The 19054-nt window shown below is 39.9% G+C and overlaps 1 protein-coding gene across 1 annotated transcript; it reads left to right on the forward strand.

Moving 5' to 3' along the window:
• Positions 1 to 10938: 10938 nt before the first annotated feature.
• insig1 (insulin induced gene 1) lies at positions 10939 to 18533 on the forward strand. The gene is made up of 7 exons (XM_005722770.2): positions 10939 to 11547; positions 11782 to 12153; positions 12254 to 12604; positions 14058 to 14182; positions 14440 to 14606; positions 15044 to 15143; positions 16618 to 18533. The coding sequence occupies exons 2-7, from the start codon at positions 12096 to 12098 to the stop codon at positions 16645 to 16647; spliced, it is 831 nt and encodes a 276-aa protein (XP_005722827.1). The 5' UTR covers positions 10939 to 11547; positions 11782 to 12095; the 3' UTR covers positions 16648 to 18533.
• The last annotated feature ends 521 nt before the right edge of the window (positions 18534 to 19054 follow it).

The following is a 19054-nucleotide window of genomic DNA, read 5'->3' on the forward strand; positions in this document are numbered from 1 at the left end:
CTGATGGATATGTAGAAAATGCACATTAAAAAAAATATTATTAAACTGATATGTTCAGGCTGAGATGAAAGGTTTTTCTACTAAAACTGTAGTGACGTCAAGCTCGTCCACTTGACAGCCAAAGTAGGGTTTCTGATATGAATATTCACTGAAATTATCATCTCGTGATTTCATTATCTGCAATTAAATAACAAGAGAACTTTTGTAGTAATTGCCTGCAATTACCGGATAGCCAAAGCCCATTAGCATTTTGCTTGTTTCATGATTTAAATTGCCCTGTAAACCGTCAAGTGTAATAGTTCTATGAGGAACAATGACTTTTAAAGGGATGATAATGACACTCTAAGTAGAAAACAATGAACGTGCTCATCTAACAGCAAAGGGGGACTATCTTGCTTTTAATAGAAAGAGAGTAAATAATATAAAACAATAGACAGCAATACAGCGATAAGGTTGTATATATCAGGACATAACAAAATAAAACCATCTGGTCCTCAACAGGTTTAATGTTTATTAACATACAGCCTCAGCAACAGCAACATATAATATTTAACTTTTTATCTGAACAAACCACAAGACCTCTGACTTATCCTTTGGAAAGGTGAGACCACAGTGGTGATGTTTGGCCATAATGCACAGTATCACATTTGGAGAAAACCAAACACCTCATATCTACTGCACAGCGGTCGAGGGGTGATCATTTCAGCTTGCTTTGCAGCTAGAGCACCCGGGCATCTTTTAGTCACTATGCCGACTATGAACTCCTCTGTATACCAAAGTATTCAGAGTCAAATGTGAGGACATCTGTCTGACATCTAAAGCTTGGCTGAAATTGGGTCAAACAGCACAGCAAATCCACAACAGAATGACTGAAAAAGATTAAAGATCTTGCAATGACTCAAAGTCCAGAACTCAACCTGATAAAAATGCTGTGGTGAGACCTTAAGAGGGCTGTGCGTTAATGATTTTTGACAAACCTCAAAGAAAGAAAGCAATGCTGTAATAAAGAGCGGGCCTCTAATTTCTCCACAACAACGGAGAGACTGATGAAGTCATACAGAAAAACATTACTCCAAGCTATTGCTGCTAAAAGCGGTTCTCCAAGCTACTAAATCATAAGGTCTACTTTTCCATTTTGGCTTAGTTTTTGTGAAATAAATAATGACACAGCGATGAAAGTGCATGAAACACAAGCTTTGTGCCACTGCCAAAATGTTTGGCCACGACTATGAGTGACAGAAAGTTTTGTAACAATTAAAACTGTTTGTCATGAAAAAACTCAGACTATCAGCAGCAGCAGACTGAGTGTGCATTTAAAACATGTGAAGTTCATTCACAGGTAATAGACACTCTGGATTCAGCGCTGGAGAGTCACTTTTCTTTGACCCCTCCGGCCACCAGAAGACCGGTTATCGACAAATATGTCTGTCACCTCAGTGGACCCTGCTGGAATCTGTAAAACGAGCCAAGGGCAAGCTAGCTCAGGATTTATAACTCCTGCCTCTGTTTACACCTGAAAATAAGCAAGTTTTTGACAACAGCAATTCCAAAGTGGCAGTCGTGCATCAAAATCCCCCCCATTTGTTCACAGCTGCAGAAAGCACACAAATATGTAATTAGCAAGTGTATCAGAGGCTTTTGAATTTTGACAAAGTCACGTCATGCATTTTCCTTTTCAGTACTGTCAGAGTTGTTTGTTTGTTTGTTTGTTTTTCATAAATGTGTCAGACAAACTAAAGATGAAGGACATGTGCTTTTGTCTGGGTGCTATAGCAACATAGTCATGCAAGTATTGCGGAAACAATAAGAAGAAAGCTCCTGATTTAATTCTCCAGTGAGCCATCTAACTGAAATGCTAAGTAGGTGATGCACTTCATCGATACAATCATTCTGGTTCAGTCAGACACAGGTGCAAAGATTGGATCTTTCAGCCTGAAGCTTGGTTCTGTCGTCTACCCACTTTTTTTCTTACTGTACATAAGAAAGAAACTGGGGGTAAATCTATTTATACTTCCATTCACTGTCATGTGGGCGCCATCTGCTGGTTAATAATGTGCAAAAACTGAAGAGAAAGCCTTAAACTACCACTAGGAGGACACTGCACTACTGCATACTGTATATTCCTTCAAACACAGCTTGTAATAACCTGCAGTGTTTTGAACATACTTTCCTGATTAAGTCTTGTTTTTTTATGTTATCTTACAGATAAAGTCATTCATGCTCTTAACAGTATCACAAGTTATCAGAGATGATAGATCAGTCACAGGCTTCCTGTCCCTGTATTGTATTACGCCCAGCAATAACTGCTGCCTTTATCAAAGACGCAATGTACAATAACCCCTCACACATAATGATAAGACAGCTGAAAAGTCATAACATAATTAGTAAAGGTGTTCCACTTGATAGGTAGAGCGTGCCATAAATTACAGAAATGGATCCCTACATAAAATCAACCTTAGCAGTATTTGAAGGCAGTCATCATGATGCTGCAGTCAAGTGTCATTTGGCTGAACTGCCATTATCCTCCATAAAAAGAATCATATTAAAACATCTTTGATCATCTTTCATCTATTCATTGGCTGAGTGATGCATTTGCATAATTTAAACAATGATCCAACGATCAAATTGCTCATCAAAAAACCAAGCAAACCCACAAAACTGCTCGTGTTCACGTAAAAGACTATTTTCACCACATTTGATTTTATTGGCGAATGTTTTTAGGGCTTTGTGTGACATCCTAAAAAAATCTGTGTGAAAATGAAAAGCAGCGCTGGGATTCAAGGCCAAGGAAACCATTTCAAATGAAAGAAAAGCAAATGCTCACGAGGAATAAAGGACTCAGCTCTGACAAGTGCAGGGCATGCCAACAAGGACATTTTTAGGACTGTATGAGACATACTGTTTACATCTCTGTCATATCCCATGACTTTCACAATCACATGAGTGAGTGGCGTGAGTAGTGTAATCACACAGTGACATCAAGGTTTTGAACTATGAAACATCAGGAGCCCCTGTTTGAGCTATGTTTTCTTCTTTCCCTCTCAACATTTTATTTATGTTGATTTACAAACATGCTAATGCAAAAAATATCGCTGTTTGTTTAACTATCTTGCAGCTTTTTTACGACTTGGACAAGTTTATTTGGCTAGAATTTGAGTTAAAATGTGTTATATTTTCACGAAAACTTTAACATAGTATTGCTCATTTGTACAAACGTAACTCATGATAGTAAAATGACGTGGGTTTTCCTGTAAACGGGGACATGTGGAAATCATCTGAGAACAGTAAACAAGTTGAGTTTACTTTTTAACTTTGGCTCTCCTTTTTTTCCCACACTAATGTTCTTTGGCACAGTGTTCAGTACTTCCGCTGATATGAGCCCACTACAGCGCGTTAAACATTAAGCTTTAGCCACAAACAACTCAAGGGAATGTTGCTTCAGGTAAACGTTGCATGATTGAAAGTAAGTCTTTAACAGGTGCTGTAAGAAAGGCACCGTATAAAATAATTAGACCCACACTCAGTAAAACACAGACCTTTAAATGTGAAAGTTCTGCCAAAGGTTTTTGGATTAGCTTAGCACAAAGCAGAATGGAAAGCAGGTAGCCAGGCTGAATTTGAAAAGTAGCTTGCCCATGGAAAAACCCACTCCAAATTACAATCCTGTGTTTATTCACCACAAAAGCTAAGGTGAAGAAACATCAGGGGATAGTTCAACAATGTTAAAGTTTTACAATAAATAGTTGCCATTTCTAAGTGCACTTTGCTAGGCTCTTCTGTTCCTTCAGAACTGCCTGAATTCTTTATGACATAAGTTCAACAAAGTGCCAGAAACATTTGGTCCATATTGATGATAGCATCACATTTGTGGTCTGCACATCCAGATAGTAAAGTTAAGTATACGAAACATCAGTATTTGAATGTATTTGAATTTAATGGCACTAATAGGAGATTCTTTTGGAAGCAGGTTATGAATAAGATTCTCTCTTTAGTGATTAGAAGTGATTCCACAGGTCTCACTGACCTGTGGAATCACTGTTTTATTATATTTTATTATATTTTTTATTATATTAATCATCTGTTTTATTATAGGCAAGTATGGTACATAGATATATGTGTCCCAATAGCAGAGTGAATACTGACTATGATAGTGATAATTGTTGTGGTTTACAGAAAGGGATAATAATTGTGATAATATGTTAGATTTAATTCACAAAATCTAAATGAAAATCGTGTATGAATTGTGGAACAGAGATCTCATAACAAACATGAAAAAGGAAGAACTTAATGTAAAAGACCTGAAAAAAGTAAAAGACCTGCCTGGAAACATAAACATGTTATTGACAATGAAGCTTTATCTCTGCTATGCATGAAGCAGGTGCAGAAAATCCCATCTTGTCCAATGAGGACAACCAGATTTATCAGCTGTAAGTCACACGTATTCCTCTAACAGCAGCTCTAATGCTGAGTCGTCCTCCTATTCACTGTCTATGAAGAAACCAGAGGATTCGTAGCACTTACTACTCATATATTACTCTTTCTCCCTCATACAAAACAGCCAACTGAGGCAGCGGCTATGATTGGTCTAGAATGACATCTGATTAGACAGCCGGGAGTAATTAGGGTGCTCATTGGCTGCTGGAACTGTGCTGTTTGTGACACTTGTAGTGTAAGCTGGCTTGAATGGAGCTTTTGTGTAAACGTGCCACATATACAGCTGTGGGCCCGGTAGGGTTGGGGCAGCACCTGTGCAGTCCAATGCACCAGCTCTGCAACAAAACAATATCTTTTTAAAAGCTCATATTGTTCAGTTCCTATCAGACAGCCATTGATTCAACACTGTGGTTGTGAACTGTTTACCAGACTGCAGAAAACTCATAAAGCAATTGAAAATACAACCACCATCCCCCCTGTAGATGGAGTACTTACCACTGTTGTGCAATTTCCTTAAAAGAAAGATAAGAACCTGAAGCATCTGCTTTCAAGTGGAAAATCTATTAGAGGGTCAAAGGCAGGAATAAGCTTAGCACTGAGAAGATCAGAAATCATAAGTGTAGCTCAGCAAACAAACGAACAAACAAGGAAGGTTATATAATGCACTGCAAACATTGTTTTAATGCATTTTCCTTGCAATGACCAGCAAAAACAAGCCAAAAGAATCAATATTCTCCTTTTAGACAGCCCCTTCTTTCTTGAGCACAGGTTTCAGGGTACTTTGCAGGTAGGTTGTTCCAGACATTTTGGAGAAAGTCAAAGCTTTTGGGAATTTAACCTCAGTGTTCCAGACTGACTCTATCAGGGCTCTGTGTTGGTATTTTGTTTAGCTGTAGGACTTATTGTAGCTCTTCAAAGCCGTGGCTATATGTTTGTCGCGGTCGTGATGCAGATCAAATTTTGGGCAATGGTGATCAATTAAGTACCTAAAACTATTATAGCAACATAAAAAACAATAGTTTGAGAGTAAGACGAGAGGCTCGATGTCAGTTTTGCATCTTTAGAAGGCTATGCTCACTATTAAGCTTTTCTAAATGTTATTTCTTTAATTCCAGTTTGTAAGCTTAGCTAAACTAAGCGAATACTGGCTCAAGCTGCATATTTATCATAGAGACATGAGAGTGGCAACCATCTCCCTTTTTTACTCTTGACAAGAAAAGCGAATGAGCGTCTTCCTCTAAATATCAAACTACTAATTTAAACAACCATTACATGTGAGTCACCATCTCAGAAATAAAAACACTCTCAATAGCAGGGGTTGCTTTTTTTTGAGACAGCAGTTCTGAATCAGGATTTGTGTATAAGCCCAACATATTCTTTCTGTTTTGCCGTGAATACTCTCAGAAAATAAGCACAGTGTAGCGGAAAGTGTGTAGGATCTGGCTATGAGCTGCTCTGAAACAATTTCAGAGCTGAGCACTAAAGAACAAAGGGGCGAGTTAGAATCCTGGTGCCACGCCCTCGGGCTGTAGAGTCAGGGCCTTTATGGCAACCTTTTAAGCTGGTTTATACAGTCTATAACCCAGAATCCCCTTTCATCTTCCGTGGCACACAGAAAGGGTTCACCACTGAGAAGGTGAAGGGTATCCAGAAGAGTATTGACAACACACTGAAGCAGTGTTAGGGGAGAAAAAAAAGAAGGCAGAGTTGGAGAAATGTTAAAGAAACTGCGGATTAATCTTCCAGTAAAAATGGATGGATGCCACAGTTGACTTACCATTATTATTATTATTACTATTGATTTATTAATAACTTAAAAGCGCTTTGGCGCTTACCCAAATGTGTAGCTGAGAACTTGGGAAACGCAATGATTTTTGACACCTGAGCAAACGGGGTAAGTAGGATGAATCTGAAACTGTTTCCGTCTTAATCCGTTATCTGAGAGGGTGGATTATGATGTTTCCTTTCATAATTTCACACAGGATTGGGGTAAAAAATTGTCAAGCTTGAGTTTGATAGATCAATTTGCCAGCTGTTCCAGCAGCCCTCTCCTTTAGCTATAATAAAATCCCTCCCAGTCTAACGGCATAATCTATGACACGCTTGATCTGCTATTCATTTGAAGTGTCGTGGCATCCTGCTTTATCTCCTGACGTGGCGGAGACCTCCTCTACACCAGCGCCAACACTGTTGGTTGCTAGGAGCTATTTGCTATATGCCGAGTCATTTTCACGGTTGTTATGGCCCTGCATTAGCTAACATAGGACTCGTGATTCCAGCCTTCAAATTAATGCACATGTTACTGTCAGAGGAAGCATGAAGCGCTATCTAAAATCCCACAGCATCTCTCTATTACTCACTGAAAAAAATTAGCTTCCTGTCTTCATTAAGAAATGTAATGTGTTTCCTTGTATCACAGTCATCTCAGGTAGCACGTATCTGACACTACACGTTTTATTTCTTCTAGATTAACACATATGTAACACATGCACGCTCAGGCAAAGGCACTGATTTACACACTCACACCCCCACACACTCACTGCTGTAGGCTTTTATCCTCAGGCACCTGGATAGCTGAGAATTACACAGAAAGAAACTTATTCATTTGGGGAATATACACATACTCCTTCCCTGAGACAACCTTTTGTCCTGAGGCAGAGAAGAATACTATTGTTGGATTACTGGGGTGGTGTTAGTTTGGGGCCTTGGGGAGCTCCCGTAGGTGCACCCTTCTCTTTTTGACCTCCCCACCCCCACCCTTTTATGAAACTGTGCGGCTCGGGCGATTTATCTGCATTAACCACATGGAGCACTGAATTTAGGGTGTAGTAAATATGACTGATGACATTATCTACGGACAGCAGGAAAGTGAAAAGTCTCTGAATGTCATTCTAGGACAGCAAAAGTGTGTTTAGGGAGAGGAATGAGTGAGGATCTGTGAAATGATGTCTAAGTGTCTTTTAAGAAAGCGGTGAAAAGAGTTCTTCTTTGACACTTCTTATCATGACATGCAGTATTTGTCCAAGCCTACTGCATGTATCGACATTGCTCTAAATACTCAGAAATAAAACCAGGGAGACAAACTTTTTAACCCTCAATTTACTTTCACGCATGGCTTTATAATATAAACAACTCTCAGAAAGTGCAGCTGTGACATATATATTTACCCATTCAGTTATCAGACCCATTTTTTTTCTCATTCTACCCAGTGAAGGCGTTTTTAGAGCCAATCACTTTGAATGTGCAGTCTGGACTTTAACATCTAATAATACATAGTTAATAGTATTATTTAAAGACTCATTCTCAGGCTGTTCTAGATCGAATGAAAAGCCTGATTTATTTTTTAAATTGTGCAGAGTAAGAAATTTCTCCACTACATTTGCCTTCACTTTATGTGCCGTACAATCATACTCATCATTTAGGAAGTTGTACTTGCTGCTGCAGGGGAACTATCAGAGTTATTATAATTTATCCTGATGGGCACGTGAATGTCTATATAGTTGCAGAAATCCATCTAGTTTACAATTAATTATAACAGTAAAAGAAGTAATGGAAATCTGGTCTACGAGATTCATTAAAATCCAAAACACCGCAAGTACTGTAAAGGACTACAAACAAAGATCGCCTCGTTATTTGCTCCCAGATAGACTTTTAAATCCTTCAAAGCCCGTAATCATCAAACCTCAAATCATCAAACTCAGTCATCCTTTAAAGACCTCATAGAACTGTATGATGCCAATAGAGCACTTTAGAGTGTAGTTTCCTTGTTTTTCTTGATTATGTTCACAAGAGTAAAATGGGAGCATATTTGACCCTACTCCCAGTTTGGGTTCAGAAGAGAAACATCCAACTACTTTAAGATTAATCTCAAAACCTCTTTTTGATTATGCTTTTATTTGGAGCTGGATCATGTGACCCTGAGCCATCCTTTAGTTATATATGAGCTATAGGCTCAAGCTGTGACACAATGCAGACCTCTCCTTTCTTCTCTTTTGCTCACAACACATTCTGCAGTCTATAGGCTGTGCTGTTTGTTATCTCGCTATAAATTTAAAGTAAACTAAACTTTATTTACAAAGTGCTTTTCACAAAAAGTCACACTTACTATACAACAATTAATATCAATAGAGAACCGTGCTAAAATAGAATAAAAAAGCAAGCAAAATGTATTTATATAGCGCTTTTTATCTGTGCAAAGCAATAAATACCTAGGAGAAATCGATAAAAATATAAATACCAAAAGAATCTCAATAGAATGCGTGATAAAGCAGAAAGGTTTTCAACTGTTTTCTTTAAAAGGATTTTACCGAATCTGCTAACAAGGGGTGAAGCATTAAATTGTGTCATTGCCTTGATGCACAGACGAAGAGGCTCTGTTCTCCTATGGTCTTCAGTATGAGGGAAAACTGATAGATTTTGAGCTTGTGAGAGAAGATAGCAAACAGCTGTGCATTTAACAAGAAGCTGATATATAATATAGTCTGGAGCATGTCTGTTTAGTGCTTCAAGTGTGAGAATTTTAAAAACGTGATTGAAAATCAACCGGGACCAATGTAAAGAGAAGAAAATAGGAGTAGTGTGAGCTTGCTCGCTGGAGCATTTTGTATTGCTTGGAGGTGTAAAAGAGAAGAGATGAGCAGTAAACAGGGTATTACAATAACCTCGGTGCAATGACACAAATACATGACTGTAGATCACAATTTCAAAACGTTCCTTAAATGGAAAAAAAGGAAGGTGAAAAAGATTTTATATGTTCTTTTTTCTCAGACTGTGCAGGAGTCAACAGGATTCCTCTGGTTAAAGGAGTTTCCAAGTGCTTGCTCAAAGTGGATCACTGAGGTTTTCCATCCACGATGTTCTAAAGTACACTGCTTAGACAACAAAAAGTCAGGCACTCTATAATTTCGTTGGACTACCTTTAGCTTTTAATGAAGGCATGTATTTGACCTGGGATTATTTTGGTAAGCAAAATCAGATTGCTGGGTAACGTCTTCTCCAGCACATCCCAGAGATTCTGTGGGGTAAAGGTCTGGACTCTGTGGTGGCCAATCCATGAATGAAAATGATGTCTCATTCTCCCTGAACCACTCTTTCAGTTTGAACCCAGTGAACTCTGATATCAGGGAAGAATAAAATCCATTGATGGGAAAACCTGGTCATTCAGCATTGTCAGGTAGTCAGCAGACCTCATTTTTGTTGCTGAGCCTAGAAATGACAGATTCAGTGATGCCACTGAATCCACCTCTCTTCTTACCCTAATGTCCCCATAACTTTGGAACAGGGCAAAGTCTGGACTAATCAGACCAATTTCTCCAATTAGCGTCAGTGGATTTCTTAAGGCTGCACAGCTGTACAGCTACACACCCCCAATCCCTTCAGTTCTTTTCTTACTGTGTGTGTGTTTGTGAGAAAATGCTCTTACTATCACTTTTAACATGGCCATGAGGTTTATTGTTGCTGTTTTTATTTAATTTGACCAGATGTTTAAGTGAAATCCAATCACGATCACTCAGAATTTTTATCCAATACCATTTCTTCCTAAAAGGTGCCGGTTCATCAATAACCTTCCAGGTTTTAACAATACAGTTAAAATCTGGACAGTTCTTAATGAGAAGCTTCTCACTGCTTCAGTTACGGTTAAACAGCCAGCTGAATCATATTGATCCCTGCATAAATTCTGGTTATGGTAGTTAAATACAAGCGGTGCCTTTTGTTTTTTTTCCACTGGGCAGTGTATTTAACTGAGTAATAATACTGAGATTCTGGGGGACCAATAACATAACTACGAAAAATAGTGTGAATTCAACAAGTAGATGTTGATACATATTTAACAGGATAACTGCTGCCTTTAATCTGTTTGTGGTGCTAGAATAAAAGTCAGAGAATCAACAGACTCATTATGATTTGACCCCTGAAGACTCTGATTGTCTTCACCAAAAGTCATGGCCATGCAGCCAAAGTGGTGAAGCAACCAAACCCTAGAGACAAAACCACTAGCAAAACTAAAAAGTCCTTGGTGTGCCCACAGTGTTACAATGTCCATTATTATTATTATTGTTATTATAAATACAGTTATTTCCACAAATACTCCTGATAAATCGTACAATGATTTTCTCCACACTGCACATCAAATCAGCCATAACTAAGAAGAGATAAATTCGGCAGCTGGGTGGAAGCTTTGAAGCTGAACATTGGGTGAAAACCAACACTGCACCCTGATTTAGTGCCGAACTCTCTACATTTGAACACCACAAATGTGCCAAAAACACACACACGATTAATATAATACCCCCAAAATATCAAGAGCACTGTTAATTACACCCCCAAAAAATACATTTAATTAAACCTAATTGAAATGAAATGCTGTCACACTGATACGGTCTCTGTTTTTGTTTACCACATTTGCTCCAGGTCATGAGGCATCAACTCACTTTTTCCAAGTCTTATTTGCATAAAGAAATGATTCATCCATGGTATTGCTTTGTAAGTGCCAGAAGCTGATATTATTAAGTAAATGTGACTCAGGTTTTTTTTACAAAGTGAAAAGAACTGAAAACGTTTGATTTATCTTTTTTGGAAACACAACAAGTGAGGAAGCTTGCACTGGAGTAGATTTTCATCCACGTGCGAGGTGAGGTTTTCCTCGGGCTCAGAAGCAAAATGTGCTCCGGTAGTTGCATGTGTCCTGCTGCACGTATCCAGCAGGAGGGTGTTTGTTATTGCACTGACCTACTCACGACCGACTGGACAACGCAGATTCTTGCAAAACACGTTTTCGCGTTGTTGTCGAACGAGCCCCAAAAGTCTACATGTGATCGGGGTATTGAACCTTTCAGAATACACGTTATCTCTAACCGACGTGCGCTGGCACTACACGCCTTCCCGAGCCTCCTTCCAAGCCACACCTCCTCAAAAGTGACCCAAAGTTTACCGGTTTGTTTGTTTTTTTAAACAAACGAACTGTGCCACTGACCCCATTTCCCAAAGGCTTTATATATAAGGGTGCAGAGGACTGCTGTTTGTTTAGTTACAGACGAAGAAAAGCAGGGTTTGTTTAGAGAATATCAGTGAATAATTCAACATCTAAGCGAGGTGGAGCTTGAGATCTGCCTGGTAAACGCAAATTTACCTTTAAAAAAATGAGTAATATTCTAGTTGAATCTAAAGCTACAGCTGTGGTACTGTGGTAGTTTAGTCATAGTTACTGCTTTTATTCCAAATGTTTTTAACCGCCTCCTCTGTCTCTTAGATTTCTTTTATACTTTCTTGTAAACTATCATAGAGAGAATAAAGGCTTTTTTTAAAGAGCCGTTGTTTGGCGTTTCCACTTTCACTTCTGCTCTCCAGCCTCCCTGTTTGTGCGTCTGTCCCGGACGAAGTGGGCGGTGGGGTGGCGTCACGTCATATCAGCCGCCGCGCTCTGATTGGCTGCCGATTCTCACCCGACACAGCTGTGATTGTTTTCTGCAGAGGAAGCTCTCGTCGGTGGTATGAGGTCTGTGCGGTGGAATGGAGGAGCACTGTGTGTTTTTTCTCTCTCGCTCTGCGTGTGTTTGCTGACGATGATGTGAACAAACAACGTGACTGCAGTTCACTTGTTGTAAAAGAGCAGGAAAACGAGGAGGAGGGATCCTGGCTTAAATCTGCTTGTCGAGGCGCGAATGAACAGGAGAAGAGGATTCTGTTTGGAGCTGACTCTGAAGACGTCTGGAGATCAAGGTGAGCAGCCAGAACAATTTTAAAACAATTTCTTCGATTTTTTTCTTTCAACATGAAAACAGTGGCACTCGTGTGTTGACTGTCTCGTTTCCTTCTTTAGCTTTAAAGTGCCAAATGCCCAGGCTGGAGGAGCATTGTTGGAGCTGCTCCACTTCATCAAAGACCGAAACTAAGCACCCATCTTCTGGCGCAAACTGGTTGGCATCCAGAGCTGAAGAGATGATGTCAATCATCACATCGGTGCTCAGCAGTGCCTACATCTCCTTGCAGGACGTCCGGACGGCCAACCTGATCCGCCGGGGTGTCGTCCTCTTCACGGTCGGAGTGTTCCTGGCCTTGGTGCTCAACTTGCTCCAGATACAAAGAAATGTTACCCTCTTCCCCGAGGAGGTGATGACAACTTTGTTTTCGTCCGCATGGTGGATCCCACCTTGCTGCGGTACAGGAGCCGGTGAGTGAATAAAAGGCTGATTTTATCAAGCTTACTTGGTGCTTTATAAACGACCCTGCAAGGGTGGTTTTACCCGGGTGATCAGTAGTTTGCAGCTAATTTGGGGACAAAGGAATGCAGAGAGGGGAGGAGTTAGAGCACAACAGCCTTCCCTTATGAAGAGAAAATGACACTTTAAATAATATGTGGTGTGTTTTACCGCTTGTGTATATAAAATGGGCTCTTATGGTCAGGAAATCCCCCTTTGTGAGCTGGATTTTGCCATAATAAGCAGCAGGAATTTAAACCGCATACAGCAGAAGCACATCCCTTTTCTCATCACCACTGTCAGGAGCATTTGTATGATCAGCTGACAATGAATCACCTTTCAGTTTTGTTTTTGTTTCATATTAATTATCAGTTTTGAAGGCATCATTAAGTCTGGCTGTTATCAAAAAGAAAAAAAAATGGCTTGGAACGGATGTTGCTTTTTCTTGCGCTCTGATTGGTCGCGGCAGCCGGACACGAGGCGAGCTGCGAGCTCATTGGATGGTGTCATAACGGGTGAGCTGAGAGGGGAGGTACTTTTAAGGCCAGAAACAGGGAAGTGAGGGAAAGAAAGAAGCGCGTAAATGCTGGGCTCCTCCCCCTCCTCTCGTCATTGCATGCTGCAGGACAGAAACAAACTGAGAAATAAGAGATGTAGGCTTATGGCTCTTATGGTTCTTTACTTTCCCACACCTGAAGGTGATGTCATTAAATGTCTTCTTATGCTTGATAAATAGTCCAAGAAACAGATGATATTTCAGGTTCCACAACAAGCAACTGTCACAGATCCCATCTAAGCATGCTATTCTTAGTAGGATTGCAGCTAAAGATTGTCAATGACGAGTCAAAGGAGGTATTTCTCAGATAAAAGCTTCTTGGAGCCTGAATAAGGTGAAAAATATACTAACAAAAGCTAGAGGGGTAAAGTAAATCCTCTGACTTAAGAGGCTGGTATTAAAGAGCATCTGGTGCTTTCTGTGAGCAGTTTTGTTTTTTTAAGTGACGAATCGAATGTCAAAATGGTTTCATATTCATTTTCTCGTGACCCAGGTACTAATTCCTGTAACTCCTCCAACTCTTCTTGTAAGATATCCACTGTGTGCACTTTTTACATTCAAATAGTGTGGTTACACAGTTTCCTTCACAAATTCTTGGACTTTTAATGACAGTATGTAGGGAGTTAGATTAAAAAGTCGCAAACTTAAAAAGTAAAAGACAACTTTAAAATTAAAGCTAATGTTTATGCATACTCGTCATGTGGGGATTTTTGAAGTGCATGTACAGCAGGTGTGTCGCTAACTGTGGAAATGCACCTTCAGCAGTCTGTCTCTATGACACAGTTTGCCCTGTTTTTATTTCAGAGAAGTTCTGCTTATCTGGCACAATTCAAGACTGTTTGTTCCCTTTTTTTGTGCTTTTTTTGCAGCTGTTATCGGCCTGCTGTATCCCTGTCTCGACAGCCACTTGGGAGAGCCGCACAAGTTCAAGAGGGAGTGGGCGAGCGTCATGAGGTGTATCGCTGTGTTCGTCGGTATCAACCACGCCAGTGTTGTATCCTTTCACCATGTCCTGTACACCTCTCAAATGCACTTTTGCTACTTTTGTGATTGTTTGTTACAGTACAGTGGAAAAGTACACCAGTAATTAACTCAATTTTGGCTGCTGTCTGCATCAGCTCAGTAATCTGCTTTATCCTTTTGCAAAAAGAGGTGGTGCAACTTGTTGGTGGCCAAATATTTGCGTAAGAAATAATCAGATGTTATCCTCGTGCTGTTTGATTTGTTTGTCCTTAACTTCCCGGAACACAGAAACTAGACTTCGACAACAACGTGCAGCTCTCCTTAACGCTAGCTGCCTTGTCCCTGGGTCTGTGGTGGACATTCGACCGGTCCAGGAGCGGCTTCGGACTGGGCATCACCACTGCCTTTTTAGCTACTGTGATCACACAGCTGCTGGTCTACAATGGAGTCTACCAGTAAGTTCTCCATCAGCAACAACAGGGTGTTCAAGGAAAGCCTTTAAAAGTGGAACAAAAACATTCTTGAGTATCTTTTTCTGAGAAAACAAAACTAATGCAGTGATTTGTCATCACTATTCTTTTATTTCTTATTACACCCACAACTAAAATGACAGTGTTTGGTGTGGGTGTTGGTGAGAGTAAACCCAGCTTTGGTATGAGGATATGGAATGAAGTCAGTGACGTGTTAGCCAATACAATAATAACTAAAACTGTACAGCAGAGAGAGAAAAACACAGCTGCAGATCCTCCTGATTTTACAAAATAGAAAAATAGTAAGGGATGAGGGGAGGTAATGATTTGGTAATAACTGCAACTCATACTTGTGCTTGGGATGGCTTTCCTAACTTTTATTTTTTTCTGAAGTGTGACTTCTTTTCTCTTTTTCTCTTAAGGTACACATCTCCAGACTTCCTGTACGTACGCTCCTGGCTCCCGTGCATATTCTTCTCCGGCGGTGTTACTGTGGGTAACATAGGACGCCAACTAGCCATGGTAAAGTCTGCAAGTCTTGATCACACTGTCATCCTTTAACTGAAGGTTCAGACTGATATGTTGATGTTTGTGTGAAGTGCTGATTTCACGAGGTAACACTTACCTGGCTTTATTGGAATATTACCAGTTGAAACAAGCCAATACTCACTGCAAGAAACCACTGTTTACTGTCCTGTGATCATCATATTTAGGGGCTATAGCTAAGTCCGTAGAATCCATTGTATTTATTCTGGAGTCAGATAGCTAGGTTTTCTCGCTTATTTACTAAATTTTGCAGATTTCAGAATTAAGGGTTTTAAAAAAAGGAGCATTTGCATATTTGGAGTTTTATTGTCTTTTATGTGTAAAACAAAGCAGGGATGAGGTTGGATGCTGACATGTTAATTTTCACTTTTGAGATGAACTGTTCCTTTCAAGAGCTACCAAGATTTCAAGTTTCAGTGGAAACCAGTCACATGACTCTCTTGATCCAAAAGGTTTTTCCAATTGGCCATGTTAAAAGTTGGAGGATAAAGTGGCGATTCTGCATCAATGGTTTGAAAAGTTTTCGGTATGTCGTATTTGCGCAAAATATCCCTCCGCATTTATCGTTATCAGCCTCCGCTCTGTGTCTAAAGAGCTGACTTCAAAAGCTTCCCGTGCGCCACACATGCTTTATTTGCAATTATTCTGCTGAGGCGCGGCAGCAGATAACATTGTCAAATGGTTTAAAACTGTGCAAAGAGCATTGGACGCCCCCCTTCCTTCATAATTATCCCAGCAAGTCAGCTTTGATGTCTTCATTAAGCTTCTGCCCAGAAGCCTCACCTCATTCTGTCTGTAAAGTACCAGTCCCCATCACTGCCTCAGTTTGACTCACTGAAAGCGTGAAAGCAGATTAAGAGCTGTTGTTTTTCACAGTCGTGGTGAGACACAGAGCCAGTCTGGACTCGGCTGACCAGAGGGTCATTTGCTACTTGTTGTTTTTGTTTTCGCGATGAGGAATGTTGGCACAAGTCTGAACTCGTGGTTTTGTTCTGTGTTTTTTCGCTCACTCGCTTCAGTGGGTCATTTATGAGAAGAATCAGGAGGCACACGAGACCTTTTTTTTTTTTGTTTTATTTTCTGGAAATGACAGCGATAGAGTCTGTTTAGTTGGATTAACCATGGAAAAAAAACACCCTTTATTACACATTAGCTGTGATTTTAAGCTGAATGGCTGATAAATGTAACTATTGCAGGAGCTCATGAGCAAATAAGGTGATTAAGCATGTAACTAAACAAGCCGATGTTGAGAAGGAAGTACTTTCTTCCCCCGATTCTGCAAAATATTAGGTTGCCATTGGGGAGAAAGAAAAAGGGAACTGATTCTAATATCAGTCAGATCAACAAAACATGCTACCTTTATACTGTGAGCAAATACAAGTATTAACCTGTTGCTGCATTACAAATTGATTGATATATAACTAACATAGGTCTTGTTTTTTTTCTCCAGGGTGGTGTTGAGAAACCCCACATGGACTGATTGGTGGACGACCGGGCGAGAGCATCCGAGAAAAAATGGATACGTTCTGTGAGGAACGAGAAGAATGATGTGAGGAAAGACTCTTTGTCACGACCTCATCTTTTGCTCAGATGGCAAAAGTGCAGGTCAGAAAAGCCCCTCATCAAACGTGCCATGTCCTCTGCATCTCTTTGCAGCCAAACAGCCCCTTCCCGCCTCTGTTGTGCTCCATTAGCATTAAGGCTTCCTTCACACTACACAGGCGGACAGCCCTTGCCTTTTTCGTGTGTGTGTGTGTGTCCTTGTTTGAAGTGAACAGGAGAGGGGTTTAATTTCATGAAGTGGACGCGTGCTTGTATCCTGGAAATGGCAGAAAAGAAATGATGGGGGTGCTATGATGTTTTCTTTTCTTTCTTTCTTTTCATTTTTGTATGATCATAAAAGGGAAGTGTTGCTCTAGTGGGCAAAATGATGCTCGCTTGCACAAAGAGATCCTTTTGTTTTCCAATGTAGAATCCCAATGAAACCAAATTAAAGTATTTATTTTCCAAGCATCCAGTGACCGCCGCCCCCAAACTAAATGTATGTATGGTAATGAACGGTGTTTCACATTTTTCGAAGGACTAGTTCAATGTCTTGGGAAATATTTGGGGAAACTGCTTTCTCATCTTATTCCCAGCAGGAAAGCAAATCATTTTTCTGATTTATTAACACTTGATTATAATACATGATTAAAGAAGGCGCCAAGAGTTGACTACCAATTTAACTTTATATATTCACAAACAGTGAAGATCACTGAAGCACAAAATTCAAGCTGCTTCGTTTTTTTTTTTTAGAATGGAAATTAGTTGTTTTTGCCAGCGAATAGTATTATTTTTAATCAGTTATCAAGCTTGTCTTTGCTGTAAAACGACAGAGAGGACTGTTAAAAGGAAGCGTTAGTCGGGACTGGGAGTTGAGATGAACCATAGAGGTGAAGCATGCTTTGAAGGAATGTACCAGGTATACTAGCAGTTTAAAAAAAAAAAAAACCCTTTCCAGTGCATTTTTATAGAATGGACCTTACATTCCCATTTGGAAAAACACTTTACTGTGGGATCGTACATGTTTTCGACTTCAACAGCATCCTCAAACTAGAGATGATAGTTTGGGAACAGACACCAGTTAAAATGGGAGAGGACGGGACGTTATTACGTAAGATTTGCAATCTGTGATTGCCTGTGTATTATAGAATGTAGTGCTTTTGTCACTATTACAGTTTAGTTGTATCCTTGTAAAAAAACATAATGACATTACTGCTTGTGTGTATAATGGCTTGCTTGTGTAATCAGACAGGTATTATTACCACACTAGACCTACAGTGCGTTAGTGTCTGGGGGTCTAGAGGATTAAGTGCAATCAGACCATACATGAGCCGATTATTCTTCCTTATTTATTATTTCTGACAAAGGCTAAAAAACATATTTGTAACTTTAAAGTATATGCAGTGTGGATCATTCAAAACAGCAATAATATCCTCTCTTTCTTATGTTTTTTTTGTAAACAACAATGCTTTTGTCAGAGATTACATGCCTTCAGAGTCAATACCAATGACTCTAACCAGAGAGACAGCATTAAAAAAAAAAAATTGTGTCAAACTGTTGTTTAAAAAAATCTCATTTAGTAGTGTTACTGAAGGAAACCTGATTTATTTTTTTAAATCCTTTTTTGTGGCAGATCACTTCAGGTCGAATCTGCGTACATTCAGGTGTGCTAAAACTGAAGAGGAAGCTTTATGTTTTGAGGTGGTGAAGCACCTTCTGTCTCAATGTTTTAGAGTTTCCGTGTGTGTGTGTGCGTCTGATAATTCAGCTGTGTATCATTTTTGCTACTTTGGATTTAAGTGAAAAATAAAAACACTTGACAAAGACGTCTTTGTGATTTCTTTTATTTTATTGTGTTACTCGCGTGTGGGACTGGAGGGACTTTGTGACTGCTATGATGTGACATACGGATGCTATCTGGTTGAAAATAACAGACACTGTAGCTTCCCCTGTGGTGATATGAACCTGATACCATCATTCATAATTAAACTGATTACTAGACACTTGCCTAATTACACATCTCTGCAGCTCCAGTAAGACACTAGCCCGCAGATTTTATTTGGTTGTCAAATGCAGCTGCAGCTTAATTGGAATGAAGCTTTCTGGGGTGCTGATGATGGCATTTGTTGTGTCTGCTGTCACGGTCATGTTGAATAGATGAGGACACTCTTTTGTCCCCTCCTTTGTACTGTCTTTGGCTGCATCTTCCCTCTCCTTCCTCTTCTCTGTAAGACCCTCTGCAACCCACCAAAAAACCCTAAAACCACCCCCCTCTGCTGTGTGTCACTGGGATCATGAGGAACTGCCCTCCCTCCCCTCCTCTGTCTACCCCCTCTCTGAACACG

The sequence above is a fragment of the Pundamilia nyererei genome, unplaced genomic scaffold, assembly GCF_000239375.1.
Source record: "Pundamilia nyererei isolate P.nyererei 1_Seehausen unplaced genomic scaffold, PunNye1.0 scaffold00007, whole genome shotgun sequence".
NCBI classification, from domain to species: domain Eukaryota; kingdom Metazoa; phylum Chordata; class Actinopteri; order Cichliformes; family Cichlidae; genus Pundamilia; species Pundamilia nyererei.